This window comes from Typha angustifolia, chromosome 14, assembly GCF_048772165.1.
Source record: "Typha angustifolia cultivar Huaian chromosome 14, ASM4877216v1, whole genome shotgun sequence".
Lineage (NCBI taxonomy): Eukaryota > Viridiplantae > Streptophyta > Magnoliopsida > Poales > Typhaceae > Typha > Typha angustifolia.
Genome location: NC_133252.1, coordinates 9,994,512 through 10,019,064, shown reverse-complemented (window position 1 = coordinate 10,019,064; position 24,553 = coordinate 9,994,512). Strand labels below are relative to the sequence as shown.

General features: G+C 36.5%; 2 protein-coding genes across 3 annotated transcripts; one reads left to right on the top strand and one right to left on the bottom strand.

The window, feature by feature from the left end:
* Nucleotides 1-486: 486 nt before the first annotated feature.
* LOC140776674 (beta-glucosidase-like SFR2, chloroplastic) lies at nt 487-12,903 on the bottom strand. Its single transcript, XM_073120466.1, has 10 exons — nt 12,673-12,903; nt 6,341-6,692; nt 6,096-6,234; nt 5,638-5,804; nt 4,558-4,779; nt 4,208-4,379; nt 3,893-4,126; nt 3,647-3,796; nt 1,689-1,818; nt 487-1,094 (listed from the first exon to the last, which is right to left on the bottom strand). The coding sequence occupies exons 1-10, from the start codon at nt 12,851-12,853 to the stop codon at nt 907-909; spliced, it is 1,935 nt and encodes a 644-aa protein (XP_072976567.1). The 5' UTR covers nt 12,854-12,903; the 3' UTR covers nt 487-906.
* A 3,436-nt stretch (nt 12,904-16,339) lies between these two features.
* LOC140776415 (probable histidine kinase 2) lies at nt 16,340-24,218 on the top strand. 2 transcript variants are annotated; one of them, XM_073120123.1, is made up of 8 exons: nt 16,340-16,444; nt 17,354-17,446; nt 17,578-17,799; nt 17,919-18,617; nt 18,750-19,125; nt 21,613-22,187; nt 22,325-23,476; nt 23,968-24,218. In XM_073120123.1, the coding sequence occupies exons 2-8, from the start codon at nt 17,381-17,383 to the stop codon at nt 24,184-24,186; spliced, it is 3,309 nt and encodes a 1,102-aa protein (XP_072976224.1). In that variant the 5' UTR covers nt 16,340-16,444; nt 17,354-17,380; the 3' UTR covers nt 24,187-24,218. The 2 variants fall into 2 exon arrangements, with proteins under 2 accessions (XP_072976224.1, XP_072976225.1); XM_073120124.1 differs by having other exon boundaries at nt 16,368-16,569.
* The last annotated feature ends 335 nt before the right edge of the window (nt 24,219-24,553 follow it).

The window sequence follows — 24,553 nt, the reverse complement described above, 5'->3', positions numbered from 1 at the left end:
GCAGGTCTTAAGACATGCTTCCTGCTCACAATCACGCAAAATAGTTAATGTTCTTCGAATTTAATCTTTTCCTGTCCAAATTTTATAATCAAAGGGAAACTGTCAAGTTATGACTTGCTTAAATTATCAAGCTCAGCCCAAAAAAATATAGGCAATCAAGCTCAAATCATTTATATTTAAACTTGATCCTGCATACAGTAAAATCAAGCTCACCTCCAGTATTAGATAATTCAGACATCAAAGAGAGACAGATTGAAACTTTCCAGAGGTAAGCTTCTTGGTTCAACCCTTCTGAAATAGAAGGCATCTTTGCCTCAATCGATCATTTGCTGAAGCAGAACAAACAAGCAACATTGCATTGCCGTCTCTCAGAGACATTAATCAGATAATCATGGGCTATCATATACCATTATAACGGCAAAATAGATTGGGAATAAAATGCCAATTTGATCCATAACATTTTCTGTGGCATATATGAGCAGAAAATCAAACAAACATCTCCAAGATGATACTATACAACTATAACCTGCTGAATTCTTACCCTTTCATACAACACCAGGGAATTCTTTCATGTATCTTACTTTTTATGGTACAGGATCTATGAGCATGAAAAATTGAAAACTAGTAGTGATTTTGTAGGTGGACAGATGATGAACCATGAGTGCTGGTTACTTTCATCTGGCTACTGTCTTTTATAAAGCAGTAACATGAGAAAAAGGGGCTTTTATTTACTAGGATAATTATTTTTTGTCTATGACGAGTAACCTGAAATACCTAAAGATTGATAGATTCTGATAACAGTGTAGCAATTAGGACTCACCGGCAGCTTCAGTGAGGCTCCTATCACCAATTCCTGAATATAAACCACACATAATCTTCAGGATAAGTAACCAAAGGAAGAATGCATCAAAGGCCAACTGGTTGCAATGCGCTATCATCATCTTCTAACTGGTGAACCTTCTTCTTTCTTGAAAATGGTGCACTGAAACATCTGAAAAGGCGGCTTAATGGATCTTGCAAGCCATCCATTTCATAATGCCCAAACCGCCAATCCCTCTGGCTAAAAGGTCGTTGAATAGGTTCATCTAGACCTCCTGCAGAACAAGGATCGATAATTAAATCTGACAGTGAGAGTAAACATGATGCACTCATCATTTGCCTAGTGCACTTTTCACTGACAGGAGAACGTCTGGGGAAGCATCTGCACTCCTTGCTAGTTAGTATAATTTTATATATAAGTTTCATGAAGGCCATTAGAAGACGAATGCATCATTATTGTGACAGTTATATGAAATGACAAAACAAAGTAAATATCATAAAGGATTGGTTCCTTCCACTTATGAAACATAGGATAGTTCAGCATCATACTGACCATTACGTCACAGCAGAAGTTTTTTTTAGGTGTTAGGTGCCAAGGCAGTAGCCCTCCAGATGGTAGAGTTGGCAAAGTTTACAATGCCCAATCACACTAGGGCTTCGTTTTTGACAATTTTGAGTTATCAGAAATATCAAAAATACATAAAAGAACCTCAATTTAAAAGTAAGTATAGTTCTGTTGCTGTGAGAATGATAACAGAAGGTAGAACAGAGAAGCCACATATCCACAATCAACTGGCACTATCTTATATAGATATCATCAAGAAAACCATCATCTTTCAGATTGCATGTATAGGTGAATGATAAATTACCTGCATACATAAGACCACATTGATTAACTTCTCTGAAAAATGGTCGTGTTTTCTTTTCCCGAGCAGCACGCTGCAGCTCATTCCAAGCAAGCATCCTATCTAGTTTTGTAACTCTGCCTGTTCTTGCTACCTGAAATAAAAAAAATGAAATGCTGCCAATCATTCCTATTACAAGAACACCAAAATATTAAAGGACAAATAATAGGATAAGGAATATGTCGTTCAAAATAACTTCTCAATCAACAAGACCACAGGAATACATACAATCGCATAGCTTGAATTTTCTACTTTTCTTTAATTTGAAGTGATGTGCAAAAACACATCAAACAATAGATTTTTCAAATATTTGTCAAAAGAATTTGTTTCTGAAGTGACAGTAGGAGTATATGCAAGAAAATTGGAAAAAACAAGTATTATCAGTTGAATATGTATTCAAGAATACAAAACAACAAGAACAACAAGAAAAATGGTACATGTATGGACCAACAAAAAAAAATGCAATATCAACTGTCAACTAAATACCTAAACTGAGAGTTGTTGACCAAACTGGGTCTCCTTCGAAATTTATTTATTTGAATAGGCCAGCCCCCAAACTTAATACCTAAGAGGCTTATTTTGGACAACTCAACTGTCACTTTATAGTCCTCGTAGAAAAACGCTGAATTTATTGGTGTTTTACATAAATTATAAAACGGTGAACTTGTCAACACGTTCTCTAAAACGTAAAGTGTTGATCTCGTTGGCAATTTATTCCTATTAGGAATACGTGCTGAGGATGAGAAAATTATTAACTAGATAAACTAGAAATAAATTAGAGATAAAAGTAAATAGGTTTATCATGTTACAATTGGATAAACTAGAAAAAAATATTGACATCAGATAAATATAAATCAAATCTTCCCACCCACCTCAGTCTCTTAATATATTCATATTAGTATGTAATTCTCATGTAAAATGTTGATATGAGATAAAACATTAAAGAGACTAGCATCACATCTGACATAAAATGCTAACAAATTTATTGTTTTACCATAGGGAATCTAATGGCAGCTAAGGTACCCAAAATAGACCCCTTTAGCCTCAATTCATTTCAGAATTATCTTTTTTCCTATTCGAAATTAGGGGGACATTGTTCTAGACTAGAAAGTAAATATCAAATTATCCCTATTCAAGATTAGATCCATTATTCAAATTATTCCACACAAAAATCTAATTACAAATTTACTCTTGATTTGATTCTAAGTTATTTTGAAATTTCTTTCCCCTCTCCTACTACTAACTTATCTCATTCCACAAACCAAAAATTTATTTAAATTTTCTTGCCCAAATTTTCCTGTTCAATTTTTCCACCTATCTCTACTCTCCTATCATCCACATATTTCATTGCATATCTAAAAGTATGTACTACATATCTACAATAAAACAATGCATACCTATAATAAATAAAAACACTTTAATTTAAAATTATATATCAAATGAAGAGTATTCTAGTCAACTTTCATTTATTATTTGTACTTTACCTCCACTTTATATCACATTAAAGGTAATTATTACATCACTATTATAAATTATAAATGAAGATAGAAATAATTATTCTTAGAATAAATATCACATTTTAGGAGTAAGAAATAGGAATAACTATTTTAGATTGAGCTTTATTCTCCAAGAAAATAGAGCTATAAGTAATAAGTTTGGAAGTTGGACCATCTGACCAAATAAGTTCGTGAGAAAGGCTAGTTTGGTCAAATACTACTACACTGAAGCAAATACTTCTATCTATGGATACTTTCTTAGTTAAATCAACACTAATGCCTAATCACATAATCAAGCGATGATCTCATGTTCTATCCCATGGGTTCGACAACATTGGGATTAGTAAGATGAATCCTACATGGTTCAAGAATAACATAATAAGTTTTTCATGTTAGAATTTGCCATCCTAAGTTCTTAAATGTTACCTTGGAAAACAAATAATAAGAAGGGCGAGGTTTGCGTGCTAGGTTATTCGCTCGATCAACAGCCACAAGCCCAAACTTGGGACCATAACCATCAGCCCACTCCCAATTATCTGATGTTGTCCAAAACAGATAACCAAGCACACGTACTCCCTACAAAGTGCATATATTTACTCATGTATTAGTCTTCTGTAAGAGTTGGCTGCAGCAAAAACTATCCTTTTTTAGATGTTAGGGGTAAGGACAAACAATTAACATGGCTGCATATATAGCTAATAGGTGCTCCAGCAAATATGGGCGCCGAATCAAATCAGTTTCATCAGAAACTCCATTCTCAGTGATGATGAAAGGTAAACTTAGATGTTTGTAACGTTCGTGGAACTGAAGTAGAATCCGGTAAAGCCCATCAGGATAAACACCACGTCCAGATTCACTATATTCATCACCATCCACGAGCTTTAAGCCAGAGCCTGAAATAACCTCCTATATCAATAACCAAGTAAAATCATTTGTCACTATCAGTACAATCAAGAATTTCTCAGATATGAATTTTGCAGAAGTTACCTGTCCATAATAGTTTATGCCAATAAAATCTAGCTTACTGCAGATGCTATCCACAAAAGGAAAAACCGTCAACGAATTGGCCAGTGTAACAGCAGCAATATCAAATAAACCATATGGCCGTGTAAAAGAGATGTTATGCGCAACACCAACAATAGGTTTCCGAATACTCTTGCTGCCAGTTAAGTAAAAGAAACTAAATGAGTCAACTTGTTCCAGTGTAGAAGACTATGTTAGAAGTAGTAATTCTATGCATAGAAGGCAAAGACTCGTGATGTGAATCATGTGATCTAACATATCCTGCATAGTCAATATGTACAGCAAGGAAGATACAAATTAAACTGTTACAAGACCTTTCACCATGGATATAGTCATAGGCCTCCAAATGTGCAACAGAAATCCACTGCAAGGCCTGATTAAAAACACCAGTTGGTAAAGTAGATGTTGCTACTTCAATCATGTCAGGATGTCCACCAGGCCAAGCACCTGCACAGTATGTTAGCATAACAAATACATGGGGTTCATTGAATATCACCCAATAGTCCACCAAATCTGATACTCGGTCAACAACAAGCCTGCATGCGAAGAATTAACATCATCAAAACTCAAGAATAAGTGAAATCTTTCTAGTGGATAAAATCTGGAATAGCTTATGGTGCAGTTTGGGTAAAACTACAGGACAAATAAATGATTTAAGAAGAACAAAAATGTCACTGTTTTGAACTTCTCTCCAACAAACACGTCTGAATAATTCTTCATTGCAGCCTAACATATTGAGTGCATGATACAATGTACTACCCTTAGCATTACGGATACTAGTTAGATCATTGTGTTTCATTTACTGAGTATTCTTTGATTACAATGACAAGAAATTGTGTCATCTTTAGCGGAGTCCTTTTGAGAGTGCGTTCGGCTGCAAAAAGAAGTCATTTTTCTGATATTCCATTATATATTATTAAGTTCTAGCTAACAGTTGGAAATGTAATTCAAAATGCGCCATTGAAACAAGTAAATCATATATTGGACCAATATATGCAAGTCAAGCAAAATTACACTTGTCATTCTTGCAAGGAAAGAAAGAATTTATCAAAACTTCAAAAGGATAGCTACATGAAATATTTGACTCTAATTTCTTCAAGGGAATGAGTACTAAGGGGCAAGTCATTTCTGCAGTGATACCAGGAGATTCCTACGGATAATTGAAAGCACCATAGATTCTTTCTTACACAAGTAAAAAGAAGAATCAATTAAAGGCTCTCTCACACCTTTGAATAATTGAATTCTCATGTCATCCCTATTAAAATTTTCATCTCTAAAGTACTCTATTAACCAATATTTGTTAGATACGTAGTTAGGTACTACTATCAGCTCACGCCATTGAATATAGGAATTGCATTGTGAAGTCATTAATGCTATCCAGAACAAAATATTACCTGGTAAATTCCATAAAGTACTTAACAGTTTTCTCTAGCTTCCACCCTCCGTATGCCCCAGCCCAAGGAGGAAGCGAGTGATGAAAGAGAGTGAGCATCACCTTCATTCCATATACATGGACTCTTTCGATGATCCATCTGTAGCGTTCAAGTGCTGCAAAATTGACCTAAAAAACAATTCATAGAATCAAGTTCAGCCATGATTTTGAATAGGGAGCTTGAAAGAAGACCTTGTGTTTCCACAAAGTAATTTAAACTTAGGCGAGCTACACAGGATTTGTAGAGTTGACCAACATGAATAAACCTCGTAGCTCTAACTTTCTCAGAACTTGGTGAAAGTAAGAAAAAGAATTACAAATATGCACCAACCATATATTTCCGCACCAAAGAACTTTCATGGGCACAAAAAAGAAACATAAGAGAAAAGGAAATATATTTTTGTACTCCCATCAACTTACAGTATCCTTATGCCCCTCTATTGGCTCCTTAGGCATAACCCTTGTCCAATCTATTCCCATACGGAAAACACTAATGCCAGCTTCCTTAGCCAGCTTTAACTCGGTATCAGGATCAGACCAAAACCTCAGCCTCTCTTGCCTGTAACCAACACCATAGTCAGAACTTGTTGACTGCTCCATTTATAAATATTTTCTACAATCAATTGATATAATGAGGCAAAGAGAAAGAACAAGCATACACTCACGGGTAAGGAACGTTGTCCCAAGCTGCAACATTATGACTCTGTTCCATGCTGATTTTAGGTTCTTCCTCATCGGCATATTTCTCATATCCTCTGATCATGGCTTCCAAAGCTACCCTGAGCGGTTTTATTCTCTCCTTATCATCAGATTTCTGCTTATTTTGAGGTAAAGAAGCTTGCTGAGAACCCCCATCACCAACAGCAGAAGCCATCAAGGCATCCACAGTCTGCGGATTCTGAGTCTGCTTCGTGTCACTACTGGAATTTTCCTCTGCGAACTGAAGCCAAGCATCATTAAGCTTGTCCTCGACATGAGCTGGTGCTGTAGCTAATCCGAAAAAGAACTTTTCTTCCTCTGTAAACCATTTAACCATTTAGAAACAAGCATGCAATCTTAATAAAAAAGAATACTTTGAATAAAAGGAAAATATATTTGTGCAATAGCAGAAGATAACAGCCATTGCATATTACTTGACGTTAAGCAATTCTAGCATCCTAATTTAGTTATTTAAATGTTTAAATTCATAAGAATATTCTGCTAAACCTAATGTAAGTGTCATTTATGTACCTTTAAGAGAATTTACAACCCAAAAATCCGGCTAATCATGTGTCCTAAAGGATCTCTCTGATTAACCAAATATTATAATCCCTAACATATCATAACCTGAAGGATCAGCCTTTTATGATTTGATGGTAGAAAAGATTTTGTTGGACTCAATAGGTACTCTAACTTCTTAGGTTCAATTCCCATCTTGTTTTTTTTTTCTCATTTTTCGTAAAAGGGGGTAATATTTTTACCACAAAAACAGAGATCCCAACTACAAAGTAGTAGGGGAGCTCTCCAAACTGAGGATACGGTTACATTCTGGAGGGATGCAGCCCTTCCACAAAATGGAGCAAGTAAGATTAGATGCATAATGAGCGAGCCAATCAGCGAGAGAATTGGCTTCACAGTAAACAATCAAAATATTGATGATACCCAAACTAGAGAGTACAGTTTGGATGTCTTCAACGGTATTTTGAATAAACCAGGGAACAGGAGACTTGAGGTTGAAAACGTCAACTAGGAGAGAGCATTCAATTTCCACCTAGAAGTTGGAGAAGCCTCTCTCCTTACATTTCGAAGAAAATAGGATTGCTTCTATCTCAGTTTGGAGCGGTGATACACTTAGTTAGGATATTTTCTTATTGCATTAGTTGTTTATTTTTATTAAAATAAAATTTTTGTAGCTCGAGTTCGAACACAGGTGAGGTCACGTTCGAATGCCCTTGCGAACGTCTGCATCAGGTTCGCAAATACAGAAAACGCATAATGTGCGTTCGAACGTGGTCGGGCGAGTTCGAACGCCTGTATTGCGTTCGCACATACAGATAACGTCTTTTGTGCGTCGGGCGCGTTCAAACGCAATCGACGAAAATCCTCTAAAATTAGGGTTACTTATTGTTTTAGGACTTGTTAACTAGCATCTATAAGTATGTGGATGGCAGTCAAATTCATTATGGAATTGGATTATTGATTTCTTGCCTCCTATCTTCTCTCTAGACTCTCTCCCTCCTCTCTCTTCATCATCCTTCCACCTCTACCATTGGCAAGGTTTCTCATAACTTCTAATCTCCCTCGTCTATTGAGTCACTTTTCTTCTTTAGGATCTCGACCACTTCGTTCCCTTCGTCTACATCCCTTAATTACATCCACCATTCACCTTCACCTCCATACCAATCCATAACCCTAACATCCACTCCACCCATCATCACCACCATCACCCATATTATTTCGTGTTTTCGTCTCAGTTGCAATTCGAATCTGTAAAGGGTGTAAATACGAAAGTTGTAGATCAGGAAGTTACAAATCTAATCCACTTAGTTTCGTAATTTTCTGACTATTAGAGAATATTTGAAGAATATTTTTCCACGATTGCGCGAACTGATTCCTGTAATACATCCAGATCTTGAAAGAATCGTTGCGTAGCCTATCTTTGGTACAAGAACCCATCAAGCGGCTTAGATTTTGACCACACCAGCTAGAACAGGCTTTCCTGTGCTATTCCTAAAGATGAATCCAACCCCTCCTACTTGAGAGTTGAGGAGAAGGGTCGTGTCAACATTGAGTTGAACATATAACCCTCCAAAGCCAGCCAACCAGCCATCCGGCTTGGGCCCAGGTGCTTTGGTGTGCCTGTGTCGACTCGAGAGAGGGGGGGGGGGGGGGGGGGGGAGGGCTGTCACTTGTAGTAGCCAAGGCCTGATAGAGGATGTGCTTAGGGCCGTCGTTGGTGTTAGAGAAGACTTTTGCATTGCAGCTTTTCCATAGGTTGCAAAAGCCACAAGCAATGATGGAGAGCAACAATTATTTTCCTTCTTTATCAAGCTTTTGACCTTCATTAATCCACAGGCCATTCATCCAGCCAGACATGTGTTGGAACTTGATTTGCAAATAGTTCTCAAAAGAGTTCCACGTTTCTCTCACAAAAAAAAATGACAATAAAGGTGAGAAATAGTTTCAGCATGCAAATTACATCTAGGACATGAGTTGTTGTCAGTTAGAGTAATGCTTTTCAAATTTCAGCCACACTCTAGTGGGCGATCTATTCCAAAGCAATTTCCAAAGGAAAACTTTAATTTTAGGTATAATCAACAGCTTCCACAACACCTTCCAGTCCGACCAAGGGTGCTTGATGTCATTTCTACAAGGCTTAAGAAACTTATTGATTCGTCGGTGGTCGCATGACCAAACCGAGTATTGGCCCAAACCCACCGATCACTTCCTCGCCGATGAGGAAGTCTAATAGCACTAATGGCCTTGGCCAGAGCACGCCCAAAAAAGCGCATGATGCGAAGCTAGTTCCAGGACTGGGCGTAAATAAACCAATTGACTTTCTTTGTTAGAAGAGGCAACTAGGCCAAAATAAAAGTAGGTTTCAAGGCTATAGAGAAATGTCGAAGACCCAGGGATCATACATGATACTAGACGAGGTCCCATCCCCTATTGTTTTCACTAACCCATCCCTCAATCTAACCAGGGTAGCATGATAGACTTTGAAAAGTTGGGATTTCTTAGATTTCCCTCGTGATGGTTTCCAAGAAAGGCATTGACCATTAATCGCTAGCATGAACTAGACCCAGGTCTTATCCACGCCCTACAACAACTCAAGGCTTTGACCTCAGCATGAGACCACCTACTAATCCAGAGATCATGGATACCAAGACCCTCATCCATAGGCTCAAGCCATACCTTGTCTAAGTTCAATCGGTGAAAACCACACTCAAATGCACCTCTCTCCTAAAGGAAGGAATGAGCAACTTTATCGATCTTATCGATGATGCCCAAGGACCAATCGAACTAGCTAGGGCATAGGACAGAAGAGCATGTCGAGTAGACTTAATCAAAGTAGATCTACCTAAGGTTCGAAAAATCGGGATCGGCCTTCTAAAAAAAACGGTACATATTAAATCGGACTTTTAATTAAGTAAAATTCTAAATATTATTTAAAAATACAGGTTCTAAAAATTTAAAAATTTTTTTACCAAAAATAAGAAATAAAGAAAGAAAAACTATAGCGCAATGAAAATTAAAAAGTAGACAAGATTAGAAATTGAGTGAGTGGAAGAAAATCAAACAAAAAAAAGAAAAATCATGGTGCAGTAAAGAAGAAGAAGAAGAAGAAGAACTGTGAGAAAATAAAGAAAAAAATTAAAAAAATTATACAGCAGAGTTAGACTTGCATCGCCGAATTTCGCCAAAACTAGATCTCTCCATAAGAAAAATAATGGTTATATAGTTATAAGAGAAAAAAAGAAAGAAAGAGTGAAAGACAGAAGGAGAGAAAAAGAGAAAGAGAGTGGGAAGAAAGAGTGAAAGAGAGAGAGAGAGAGAGTTATGGATCGGGCTTGGATCATGATCAGGTTGGGCCGATCCAGATCGGCCGATCTGGCGAACCATGGATCTACTTGCCTAAGAGAGGGCAAACTGCTTCCAACCATCCAACCTATCTTTGGCCAAAGAAAACAAACAATCAAAATGACTAGAATTAGGCTTAAAAGGGCTAATTGGGACCCCAAGGTAGATAAACGAGTATGACCCTACTTCATGTTAAGCCAGGACGCAACATTGCGGCCCAAGGTTGGACTAGACCACTTGGGAACAAAAAAAGCCGATTTAAGCCTATTAACTTTTTGATTGGTAATCAGATGGTAATTATCAAGAATATCATTTAAGATTTCACAAGTAGCTTTAGTAACTATAAGAAGAACATCAGCAAACATTAGATAACATATCTTAGCATGCGAATTAATATAGAAACCTGTAAGATTCCCATTGTACATTTTCCCATTCAATAAAGCAGTAAGAGTTTACTATATAAAATGAAAAGAAAGGGAGATAAGGAATTGCCTTGACGAATCCCACAAAAACCGTGAAACTAGGGGCTAGGCATGCCATTTATCAAAAAGGAAAAAGAGGGATTACAAATACAAGCTTCAGTCCACTTAATCTAGGTAGACAGAAAATTCATTTTAGTCAAAGCCATTAGAATGGTATTCCAAATCAATCTATCATAGGTCTTTTCCGTCTCCAGCTTGATGATCAAATACGGGTCGTTACAATGCCCCCCATCAATGGTATGGATGAGTTCTTGAGCAAGAATTGTGTAGTCAACAGTTGACCAACCCATTATAAAAGCAGACTGCTCAAGGCTCAGTCCGAAAGAAGGCCCTTCATGCGGCTAACCAGAACCTTAGCCAACATTGCACAAAGAAATTGGGCGATAGTCGTTAACACAGCCCGAGTTAGGGGATTTAGGGATCAAGATGAAGAAAGTCTTGCACCAATCCGTGGGAAAGGAATTGTTGGTGTGGATCTGAGAGAAAGCCCGACAAATCACTGATCCCACCATGTCCCAATAATTCCAAAAAACTGAACCTGGTAACTATCAGGGCCAAACACTTTACCAAGGGACATAGACCAAAGGGGTAACCCTAATCTCCTTATTAGAAAAAAGTCTGGTGAGCACATCATTGCAGGATGAATCAATGGCCAGTAAGTCACTCAGAGAAACAAACACAGACTAAAGACTCTCTTATAATAATTAGTAAAACAATGACCTATGTCCTTAGGATTCTATCTTCTCTCCCCTGATCATTAAGAATGCAAAGAATCTTATTCTGTCTGCATCTAATGAGGGTGTTGAATTGGAAGAAATTGGTGTTTCTGTCACCATTCTTCACCTAGGCTTTGCACAACTTAGCCCTCCATTTAAACTCAATTTGCCTCAATAAAGCTTGCTGCTTACGGTAGGAAATTTGGAGGTCAACCGACCTAGCAGGGGTTAGAGTTTTTGGTTTCAAGATTAGCAATATAGGTTCCGAGAGCATCAGCTTTGTTCTCAATTTTACCAATGTTAAGACAATTCCAATGCATCAAGCTGGCCCTAGTACGGTTGAGGAGAAGGTAAGTTTCATGCAAAGCGTTAGTATTATTATCATTTGACATTCGAAACAGTGCTAACCAAGTTGTGAACACCATTATAATTATACCAAAGGGGCTTAAAGAAAAGGCCAGGAGGTCCTAGAGCACTTTATAGCCAGCTTAACCAATAAGGAGCGGGATCAGATCCAGTGTGATTCAGGTGTTTGACTGCGCAACTGGAAAATATCTGAAGCCAGTCATCAGAGCCCTGTCTATCCTAGCCCAGATCCTTCCCCTCCCATCACGGTTAGCAAACTCAATCCCCATCTTATTTAGTGTCTAATTACTTATACCTGCATATTCTCAATGTGCAATTGTGCCATGTAGCATTTTATTCCAACTTTGTATGCAAAAAGGGTGTCAACCTGCAGGCTCTCCTTCGGCTCTGATGAGGTGTACGTTCTGAGCTAACAGCACTAAATTCAAGAATGACTGCGCCAGATGGCATCCATGAATAGCATTTCATCAAGTACTTCCAAGACAAATATTACGGATAAACTTAACCAGCAAAAGAAACTTCTAGGTAAGAACCAAGAACTTGTCTTCCTGATTTCTTGCTAACCCGGAGTATACCATCGCAAAAGAAAGGATTTTAACTCTTATCCCTGAGTTAAAATCATCAATATAGTATAATTAATACCCCCGCAATCCCGTGGATGCGAAAAAATTGGCAAATTTTACTCGCACCTATCAATAATTACCTGATAGGAACCACCAATTTACTAATACATCCCTATCAATTTACTAATACATCCCAATCAACAAAGAAAAGTACCCAAAAAACAACTGTAGAAATCCAAGAAACAATAAATCACATGATCCACTAGGACAAAGAGCTTCTTGATCTAAATTACGGTTAAGGACGAGGTACCTCCGTCGGCGTCGACGTGAAAGGCGGCGAGGACGTCGGCGGACTCGTCGATGGGGGAGCGGAAGGGGTAGAGGTAGCGGCGGCGGAAGCGGGAGTAGGAGAACGCGTTGGCGGCGACTGTCACCGTCACGAGAACTCCGGCGAGCTTCGCGGCGACGGTGACGAGCGGCACGAGCGGCATTTGGGGAGGTGGGCGGGAAGAGGTAGGAAACGAGTGTGTGTGAGTTCGAGAGCAAATTGTTAACTACTTGGATTTAGAACGGACGGTGGAGCCGAGTCAAACGGGCGCGCGGATCCGTCGGAGGCACGTTTGTAGGAATTTCTTGCGACCTGGTTACCTTGCATTGTTTCTGCGGACTAAGCTATACTATTATCTTAATAAGTATTTTTAACATATTAAGATTAAGGCATTTAAATCTGATTCTGTGTTTAATTTTCTTTTTCTTTACAGATATTTGGTTAGAATAATTAAGGGTATCTATGTCTTTCGATTATTAAATTACTAAATTTTTATTTTATTATTGTTACAAAAATAACCCGAAGGTTACCCATGCAAAATCCCTGAATTTTAAAAGGATATAAATGCAAATAAATTACTTTGGAGGGTTGGACATGTAAAAGACCCATTACCACCGACTTCAATGTTAGTGAAGCCGACTTCAACTTTGATCGGTTACAAAATGGGGCATGTGAGATTATTGTTAATTACGAAATGGGCACTGTTAGTCCTTTCCACCTCTCGAATTGTACACGGAGGCGAATAAAACCGAGCTTTTGACCAAACTAGCCCTCTCCCAAAACTTTTTTATCCGAATAGACTACTCTCAAATTTATTTACCAAATATGGTTTAATTTATTATAGCCCTAATAAAAAAACTGATCAATCAAAAAAGTCGGAATCACTTAGGGGTTGACTGACAAAGAAACTCATTAACAAGAAAGTGAGAGGTAGGGTCAGCCGGGATGGAACCTGACTCTACGGAAGTAGATTGAAAAGAAAACTCACGCTAACTACTACGCCCAACCGAGCGAAGTTGACTCCTCGCGAAATAGACGAAGTGGAAGGGGTAGGAGTATAAGGAAAAAGGATTAGGGTTGTTCGCCCAAGCAAGAGCTTTTCAAACTAGAGCCCAGAGCTAGAGCTAGTGCAAAAGCCCAAATGTTTTAGCGTTTTTTTTTTTCAGTTTAGCGTTCTTATCTGGTCCAAAAACACTGATTTGTTTAACGTTTTATGTATATAAATTTATTTAACTTAGTCTTTCAGTATTTTAGGGATAAAATTGTCTGGCGATAAAAACGCTGAACTGATTAGTACGAATTCAAAACCCTCAGGTACCATTGTTTGCGGTTTCTCCCTCACCACCGGCCACTGTCGTTGACTGATCTCCTCGCCGTCGGCCCCTTTAGGCTTTTCGATCTTACATCAGGGTGGTTATCAATTTTCTTCTTCACCAAGAATATTGGTTGAGTTTAATATGTTCGGTGGTGCTGAATCTTTTATTATCAATGGAGTACAAGATTTAGCATCTAGTGTGCTTAGATTAGTAGATCTATTTATCAGTAACCCTTTCAGATAGTTTGTGAAGATTGCTCCTCACCTTCAGCAACTAATCTCGTCCATAATTTTCTTGGTTTACTCAACTGTGCTTACTTGGTACTCTGTTTTCTGTGCCTCTGCTGTTCATTAAAAGCTTTCAACTTCATACTCATATTCAATCTTTCTATCAGACCCTCCAGGCCTCTGCATCTTTTACTATCTTCCCATGAAGAAATCCCCTTTCATCTTCTGTTACTCTTTGAGAAGGATGATCAAAAGAATAGTTTCTTGACATAGTGAACTTATGAAAAAAATAAAATAAAGGAATTAATCTGTCTCTTATTCTGCAATCCTCTCTTACTTGATTTATTATTATTAATGTTTGTAAGGCTTCTTATTGACAAAAAGAATTGTCCTTGGTGAAATTATTCTTTTCTCGATTAAAGAACAAATTTAGAACTCTCAATTACAATTTACCCTAACCGCATGCAATTTTTTGTTCCAGAACGCAAACTTACTTACCTTTGTTGTTGTGTATACTTTTTCTAAATTCATAAAGGAATTTATTTTTGCCTCAACTCAATCCACCGCGTGGCTAGTTATGTAGTTAGGAGTGTAAATGAGCGAAGCTTGAGCTAGCTGACCCGACTAGGGAGGTGCAAAAACTCAGTTAGGCTTGGCTCATCACTAGCTCAATGAGGCTTGACAGCATATAGGTTTACATGAGCTGGTCTATAATCTCAACCTCAGTAGCACGATCGAAAATATTCGTGTTATATTAGACTAATCCAACAAGATCAATTTCAAAGGCATATCTACACTATCCAAATTTCACCCTAGGACTAAATAAATAAATGGTGTAGAATGGGAGTCAAACCCAAGTTAGCTAGGTTAATAGAAATTGCTTTAACAAATATGTTATATAATATTTATATATCTATTTTAGTTTATATATATAATTTTATTTTACATATTATATATCGAGTCTATTTTAGCCATGCTTAAGCAAGCTGACTTAAGCTTTGCATGACTTGATTAACCTTTTGAGCTCAAAAATTTAGTTCAACTTAGCTTATTTAGAGCTTGAGCCAAATTCATGTTGAGCTCTCAAGAGGTCAAGCTCATGAGTCTCTTGGGTCGACTATTAGACTACTCCTTTAAAAAATAAAAAAAAGAAATACTCTAACAAAGGGAAATATACTATCTCAGTAAGTGATTAGTCTAAGTATGCTAGGCAAGTGATTTATGCTCTAAACTTAAAAAAGAAGAAGAATATTTTAGATATATATATTTATTTTGTTAGAAATATTCCATTATATATAATTTTAAAAGAAATTAAAAGATTTTAGTGGCAAATTATAATATTTAAAAAAATATAATGGTAATTTTAATATTTTAAAAGTTTCAGGGATAACTATGTAAAGAAAACCCTCTCATTTTTAACTTTCTCTGCTCTCACCGATAGGAAGTCACGACGGTGGCGAAAGGCACATGGCATCAGTGGTGAGCGACGATCGAAGATTCTCTCTCTATCACCTTCCATATATCTCCTTAGTTACGTACTCTACACATTGCATTGGATATATGACAGAGAAGTTTTTGACCAAACTATCGTGTTTTAAATATTTTTTATCAAAATAAATTACTCGTCAAATTTATCATTAAATATCATCTAATTTACTTTAGTCCTAATAAAAAAACACTACACTAATAAATATTTTATGTATATATTTCTCTTTAATTTAGTCTTTTAGCAAGTAAAGCAAAAAAAATGTCTGTCAATAAAAATACTAGTGCTACAATGAATTAGGCCTATTTGATAATAACTTTTAAATGCTAGTCTATTTCAGTTAAAAGAAATATATAAAATAGACCTAGTTTAGTCAAAAAGTCATACGTCCGGCTGGAACCTATCCGAAACCAAGGCATGCATGATGCATGATATTAGAAAAATGACTAATATCGGGTCTGAACTGTGAATTTGCATCCACACCCGTTAACCCAAATCCAACTGACTTAAAACACAAAAAGATGTGGGACCCCCGCCCCTTCTTTTTATTTATTTGTCTTATATATTAATTTTCAATTCTCATTGTCTTTTTCCTTTTTTAGTCTCTTTCCAATTCCACCCGTCTCCCTCCTTTCATACGAACTGAAGCAGAACAACTCTCAATTCTCGCGACAGAGTTTGAAATCTCTCTCAACTAGGTCTTTCGCCTTCTGTCTCAATCGAAGGTCTCTCTCTTTCTCTCAACCGAAGTTTACTCTCCCCTCTCTGTCGCTTTGTCTCTTTGTCTCTTTGTCTCCCCAACTCGTAGTCCTCCGTCATTTGTGATTATTGATTTGGTTCTTCATGATATGTGAGTAGTAAACCGTGTTTGTAATCCGTCTTAACTTCTGTAAATTTTGAAATTTTATGATATTTTTCTTAAATTTTCTGCTAGTTTTAGAATTTTCTAGTCTTTTTAGAAATTTTTTGTATTTAAACAAGATCGAGAAAAATGGAACTCCAACTCGAAATTCCCAATCATTTCGTTTTCTCCAGAACTGAAATCGAAACTCTAAACAATGTGCTTGTCTTTGCAGTAAAAATTGGAATATTTTTTCTGAAGATTAAGCTAATTAGTTTTTATATGTACTGTATTAGCATATCTTATATATATATATATATATGCTAGACCGTGTAGGTGCTTGTATATATGCTCGTATACCGCCTAGGCATTACGTGGTGGGGTGACTGCCTGCATACTGTGAGCACCTTTCAAAACATTGTTTATATTTGAGGAATATTTGAGGAAAAGAAATCAGTGAGGGAGGCACTTAAATTGTTTCACAAGTCTAGGTTTGATGACTCAGGACTCTTCTTGAAATATGTTAAAAATCTATGGAAAAGATTTCATCTACTTATGTTCTAGCTTACAGTCAGAAATTTATTATTTCTATTCGTCACTTTTAGATTGTGTATAACTGCTACTTTCTTATATGAGCATCTCTCACAAACATCCTCTGTGTATCTTAGTTCTAAATTTAGTCTGTTAAGAATTACGCTACCATTATCTTTTCTGCAAAAGCTATCTCTTTATCCTTTCTTCACTGTGAGACTAATGACAGTTTTTTGTTTGTTCTTCTGTAATTGGCAATAAGAACCTGAGCACTGCCAACTAATTTAAGATGAGGACAAATAAAAGCACAAGGCAATCAGTGTTTCTTCTCAACAGTTGGATCATTATGCCCCTGGTAATTCAATTTTTTTTATTAATCCAAGTTTTAGATATTCATGACAAATTTAAATTTGTTGATCATAATGGAGACAAATTTGATCTAATAGACTCTCTCTTTTTGTTGTTCCTCTTCTACAACGCAAGCAGGTGGTTGTGGCATCAGGGATAAGTGTGATTTCAATATTACTGGTTGTGGCCCCATGTGCCCAGCAGACCATGCAGGATGCAGCTGACAGTACCCTCCATGCATTGCTTGAACATTTACAGGATCGAGCAAATATGTTGGATCGGGTGAATGGTTCGACATTTTCTATTGCAAAAGTCCTTGGCTCGATGAAGAATCTTACTTTCTTTGACATTGAAAGTGGGGTAAGATGCCTTTCCTTTTATCTTTTCCTTTTCATCAAGTATGGCAACATGAAATTGGCATTGATGTTCATGGTAGTACTTCAATTGAATGTGATGCACTTAATTCTTGATTAAAACAGGTAGCACCGAGGCTGTTCATGGCATTACAGACTGTCCCTTTGGTGACACAGATCTCTTATGTTGGGATGGATGGACTTGTCTTCTCATATTATTATGAGAAAGACCAACTTCACACATTGTTCTCCAATGTATCACATGCATCCAATAACTCTGTTCCATTTTATTGGTATAGCCAGCTTGTTGATAGAAATACTGGTGACCGATATGGAGATGCAATTGCCTTGGCTCCACAACAACTTAATAAGGCAAAATGGTATCATGATGCTTTGGATGGTAGGAGTGGATATGCTTCTTTAGGAGTTGGATGGGAAAATGACAAAGATCAAAATATTTTTTTCACCGCATCTGTTGCAAATGTAGGAGTGGTTTCACTTGGAATTGTTTTAAGTGATTTTATAAATCATGTTTCTGACATTGACCTTCATGGAGGGTATTTGTACTTGGCTATTGACGACAGTCTTTTTCCGGCAAACAATAGAGTTACGAAAAGTCATTATTTTCTTAGAACAAGTACAATGACATCGCATGAGATGTATGAAAACAGAATCTTTGGAGTGGAGGAGAAGTACACCCACTTGTCATGTCAAACTAACTTCATCACTCTGAGCTCTAGTGTATTCAATGCTACTTCTTCTGACTTTCGGAACAAGGAAGATAATATTGGCTATGGTTGCATTGAAGCTTCTGGAATTCGACTTGTATGACAACAAATTATGAGTATTATGTCATACTTTATTTCCTCAAATAATCCTGAACTTGTCGTACTTAATTTTGTTTGTTTTACTTGCAATGCATTATGTAACCTTATTCAGATTGACTGACCTTGCCAGGTTTCCTTATTAGCTGTTCCTTTTAAGGGTAACAAGCATCTATTTCAAGAAATAAAGATCACCGTTATCTCTCTGGTGTTTATTATGATTGTTGGAGTGATTTTTGTGAGCTATATCATGTTCCATATATTTAGAACATCCCAAGTGCAGAAAGCCTTCCTATGTGCCAACCTTATTAAGCACAAAGAGGCTGTTCAGCAAGCAGAAAGGAAAAGTATGAACAAGAGCTTAGCTTTTGCAAGTGCTAGTCATGATGTTCGTACATCTCTTGCTGGTATTACTGGTTTAATAGAAATTTGTCGAAGTGACACTCATACACATTCTGAAATGGACCGAAACTTGGAGCAAATGAGTACTTGTGTATCAAAACTTCTAGGTAAGTTTCTGAGAAGGTAGCTAATTATAGATGTCATTAAAATGTCTAATTTTAAATATTACTATTTTGTACATGCTGCTTTTGAAAATTTGTGATCATGTTGATTTAACAAAATATACTTGCAATTTTCTGTTGGATTTTTAAATTCTTTCTCATACTTAAGTACATATTCTTTCTATTAGATAGAAAACATGAATCCTTATACATCCTCTATTGATCACATTTGTTATCATTTAAAATGTGATATATCATTTACTGTTCATTACTAAGTATGCGTCTTTCTAAATCTTTTAACACTGTTAGCATATGAAAATCAAGTGGCATATGCAGCTTGTCTATGCTGGAGGTAACTTTGAAGTGTTTATTGTTCAATTGTGAATTTTGAAATATCTTTGACATAAGGCACCTAATAAAGAAGCTAGGACTCACAAATATTTAGGAAATAAATTTATTTTTCAGCCAGTTGAGCCCGTCGGCTCTCTATACTAGATAAGGAGCTAGTCCTTCCCCTATGTGGATATATGATATATACTTGTCAGCTAGTTTGCTACCAAAACAGCAACCTTTTTATCTCCACCTGCATAATTCTGCAAACTGCTGGGTGCATTTGGCTTCACAATCAGATGCCTTTCCCTCTTGGGTTTGCTCTCATGCTCTATTCATATAACTATTTAATAGTTCTTTAGTTATAATATTTACCTTGCATGCACCAATCAATATGTTGCATTTTCTCTTTATCCAATATTTGATTAACGTAACTAATGACATAAAACTATGTAAACTGCTAAATGTTCTGACTTACTCTGTTTTTGATATGAGACTTGACTATGAGTTAAGTACTAATGTCGGTACAATTTTAAAGTTTCAGGTACTTTTACATATTTAATTAATGTTCAACTATATGGAATCATAGACTGCTGGTAAATTTGTGATGCAGTTCATCATTTTCTATAATCTTATGCTCTGTTGCTTTGCTTGAAAATCAGGAACAAAGAAGTTAGTCATGAACTCTTCAGTTTTCACTTTGATATGTCTGATTCCTTTCAGTCAGCTTTTCTTCGATAGATTTTCAAATTCCAAACAAACACCAGATTTATCAATTCCAAACAAATTCTTATGTCATCACAATTCTGTACATAGAGAATGCACCTCAGTTCACAATAATGACAGGAACGTACCCACTGCTAACCACAAGTGACTACATAAAGCTGATATGACAATTTTCAGTATGGATGATTATATTTCCCCTTATTTTTCTAGTGGGGCAGCATAGAGATTATTAGAAATAATTTTGCACAGTTACTTCAGAAAATTAGCTCGCCAAGTTGGATAATGTTGTGATACAGTCTCCTGAGGCTACCTCTATAGTCTGCCTACTTTCTTCTCTATTGTAGTTAAACGCTGCACTCATCCTGTCTGAACTTATGATATTTTGCCTTCACTGGGGACACTTTTATGCCATCAAACCTTGTTTGTCATGGTCAGTGGCATAAAGTAGTTGTTCTGTCATGCTGTGATTCCCAAGTAAAGTTGTTGAGATAAGGTCAAGATTTGTCTTTGCTAGATTGCTGCAACTTGTGAGAGGATTGGACTCTCACAGCCCCTAATTTTGCAGAACCTTTTGGTGCCAATTTGCTATTCATTTATCTTTTTTCCTAAATTTATACTCGAGATTGTACACCAGAGTTGTTAAATGAGAATATGATAAGGTTTTGCTAGAAATATATCAAGATTAGTGTAGCATATTGCATCTTCTGTTTGGAAATTGGAAATGTTGGTGTATATTTGAAACTGTGCCTTGAATCTTGGACCCTCCTAGATGTTTAGATAAATGCTCCTCATCGGAGAGTCTTTTCTTCAATTTTGGGATGAAATATTTTGTTTAATATGATTATTAGTTTTTTTGAGACTGTATTACATGCTTATAAGTGCAGTATTTTCAATAATTATATATCTTATATATGTTCTGTTTCACACTATATAGTCCTTTATGGATTAGAAGTTCCCTATATCATAACACATCTTCTTTATCAGTTTCGACTCTTGAGATGCATCTTTTACATAGCACCATGCAATGCCAACCTTTTGGTGAGTGTTATATGATATAAGTCCACATTTTTAAAGCTAAAATATTTTATAAACACAATTATGATATGACCTATTGTAATCTTCTAATAAATTAGTTGCTTCTGTTAAATCGTATGCTTTTTCATATTATCATAACTCTGAATGAATCCTTGTAGTTTTCCTGATTTAATAGGGTGCATTGATATCATCATATTATCTTTGTCAGAAGTGCATTATCTCTAACTTCTTCGGAACTTCTTTGCAAGGACACACAATAGTGTATTGGATAACTAAGTATTTGTCAAACTTAGTAGTTTTTGATAGATTACATTTACTCCACATGATTTATCCTGAAGAATTAGTTTATATGACATGTGTTATTAATGAAATACTGACTAATTTATGGGCAAACTTTGATAGGGATATTAAATTCTGTGCTTGACACCAGTAAAGTGGAAGCAGGCAAGATGCAGTTAGAAGAGGTTGAGTTTGATATTTCACAAGTTATTGAAGAATCCATTGATATATTTCATATTGTAGCCCTTAGGAAAGGCTTCGAGGTGATTTGGGATCCTTGTGATTTCTCAATCTTAAAACATTCAAATGTCAAAGGAGATTGTACGAGACTAAAGCAAATCTTAGACAATGTGCTTGGAAATGCTGTGAAATTTACATCTGAGGGGCGTGTCATTGTCCGTGCTTGGTCTAAGAAACCAACTGTTGAAAACTTTAAGCTTCCTCCCAAACATGGTTATTTTTTCACAAATGTTTTTGGTTTTCTATCAAGATGGATTTTCAAGAATGAAGCTCAAAGTGGGTTTGGAAGCACACAATGTGATCCTAGCTGTACTGAATTTGTTTTTGAAGTAGATGACACAGGTCCGGGAATTCCAAAGGAGAAGAGAGATTCTGTTTTTGAGAATTTTATTCAGGTCAAAGAATCAGCAGCAGGATGTGAAGGCACTGGCTTAGGACTTGGAATTGTCCAATCTTATGTGAGTTGTTCAAATTGATATGCAATACTTCTTAGTTAAGTTTAATTAGTAGTGCTACTGTTTCTTTTTTTTTCCTTTTTATCACAAATAATTTTTTTTGTCTTGACACACTATTTAGTATCTGAATTCTTTTGTAGGTTCGTCTGATGGGTGGCGAGATCAGTATTATAGACAAAGCACCTGGTGAAAAAGGAACTTGTTTTAGATTCAATATTCTTCTGAAGTCATGTGAAGTACCTTATGATGATGAAGCAGAAGAAGATGGATCAAATAGGTTTTACCTTCAAGCTACTTCAAGTACTAATTGCCAAGATATTAACAAAAAAGCAGCAAGTCAATCATTAGTTCGAGCCTTAACATTTCGAGAAGGTTTTAGCATGGAAGGAACTCATGCTCTACTATTCATTCAAGGTGATGAAACTAGAAAAATATTACAAAGTTGGATGGAGTGCATTGGCATTAAAGTCTGGGCAATTCATAATTTGGACATTCTCTATCCTATTCTTGAAAAGATTAAGAATAGACGTAGTTCCTCTGGAAAGTATGAATTTTCATCTTTCGGAAGAACATTGTCACATGGTACTACTATAGAGATAGAAGGTCCTTCTACCCCTAAAGATCAGAGCAGTCAAAATTTGCCCATCACAGAAAGAGATTGTTCCAAGAAGACAAGCTCAGGAGGAGCATCTGCATGTATATTAGCTGTCATTGATGCATCTTGTGAAACTTCTGCAGAGGTATGCTCAAGTTTGAAAAATTTTGCTGACGTGAACCATCAAGTTCGGTGCAAAGTTGTTTTCTTGACAAATCCGAATACCTCTACTGTTGGCTTGAAAAAGTTTAAGCTGGCAAGATATGATCTTATATTGCAAAAACCTCTTCTTAGTTCTCGGTTATATGCACTTCTGCAACTTCTGCAAGAACTTCATAGAGTAAATGAAGGTCATCTACCTCGACCAGGGGTTGATAGTACAGAGGAAAATTCACAACAATTTCGCCAGCAAGATCCATCAAGTGAAATTAGGAACTTGACTACTCAATCGAGTTTTCACAAACCATTAAATGGAATGCACATCCTACTTGTTGAAGACACACCGCTTTTGAGCCGTATTGCTAAAACCAAGTTATCACACCTCGGCGCAACTATTGAAACTTCAGAAAATGGGTTAGAAGCCTTCAATACAATAAAAAAGGCTCTACGAGATGCATCTCAAACCCAAGGTGGAAGCATTGATGCACAAGGAGATTCAAGATACTTTCCCTATGATGTTGTTCTGATGGATTGTGAGGTAAGATACAAATTTCCATGGGTTTCTAGTTGATACAGTTGTATTAATATTGTACATCACTTTTAGGGGAGCAATTTTTTAAACTTTGATTTAAGGTGAATTCTAATGGATGAGTGATCAAAAGTTAGTTTGTTATGTGATTGCAGAAATCCTGTTATTTATCATATAGATGAGGTCTGTTCTCATGCTTTACTTCGAAAGCAAAGCAGAGGCAGCAGCAGACTGATTTATTATTAGATATTAGTCTCATGCTTTGCCTTCTATGTATGTTTCAAAATGATTTAACTGATGCAGCAGAAGTTACAAGTTTATTGTTTAGCAAATGTCTATGAATTTGCCAGCCAGATTTACAGTTAGACTGCATAATTAGACATGTCTTGCTCTTTATAATTCTTACAATAGGTTGACATCATAATTAATTGCTATCGATATAGTAGCTATATATGCTTATTCTACTCTTTTCTGTTGCTTTTTTTTTTTCTTTTGTTCAGATGCCAATAATGAACGGTTATGAATCAACAAGACATATACGCGAAGAGGAAAGACGTTACGGTGTCCACATCCCTATTATAGCTTTGACTGCTCATGCGACATCAGAGGAAAAGAACAAGACTGTTCTTGCTGGAATGGATTTTCACTTGACAAAGCCCATACAGGATGCAAAGCTATTGGAAGCTATCAGTTGTGTTTGTAAAAATTATAAACCGTGAAATACCATTTTCTCTTGCCTGTTGAAGGCTACTGTTACTTAGCTGGTTTAATAATAATAAACTAGTGATTTCTTGAGATATTGGTGTGTTTAGGATGGACAACTTAATATCTGAGTTTTTGACTGAACTAGCCCTCCCAAAAAAAAATTAGAGGCAATGCTTGAAATAGCCAAAAACTCTTCAACATGCACTTCCACCTCTAGTTTGTTCTCTCTACTATATCTCTACTCGTCCCTGTATGCATGCATGCTTTGTTTATGCGTGTAACAACTCTCTCCAGGTTAAATCATGAAGACATTTGATTCATTGTTAGCAGCAAGCAATTATATGTAGTTATTTTTCTCAAAAGAAGGTCCACAGACCACAA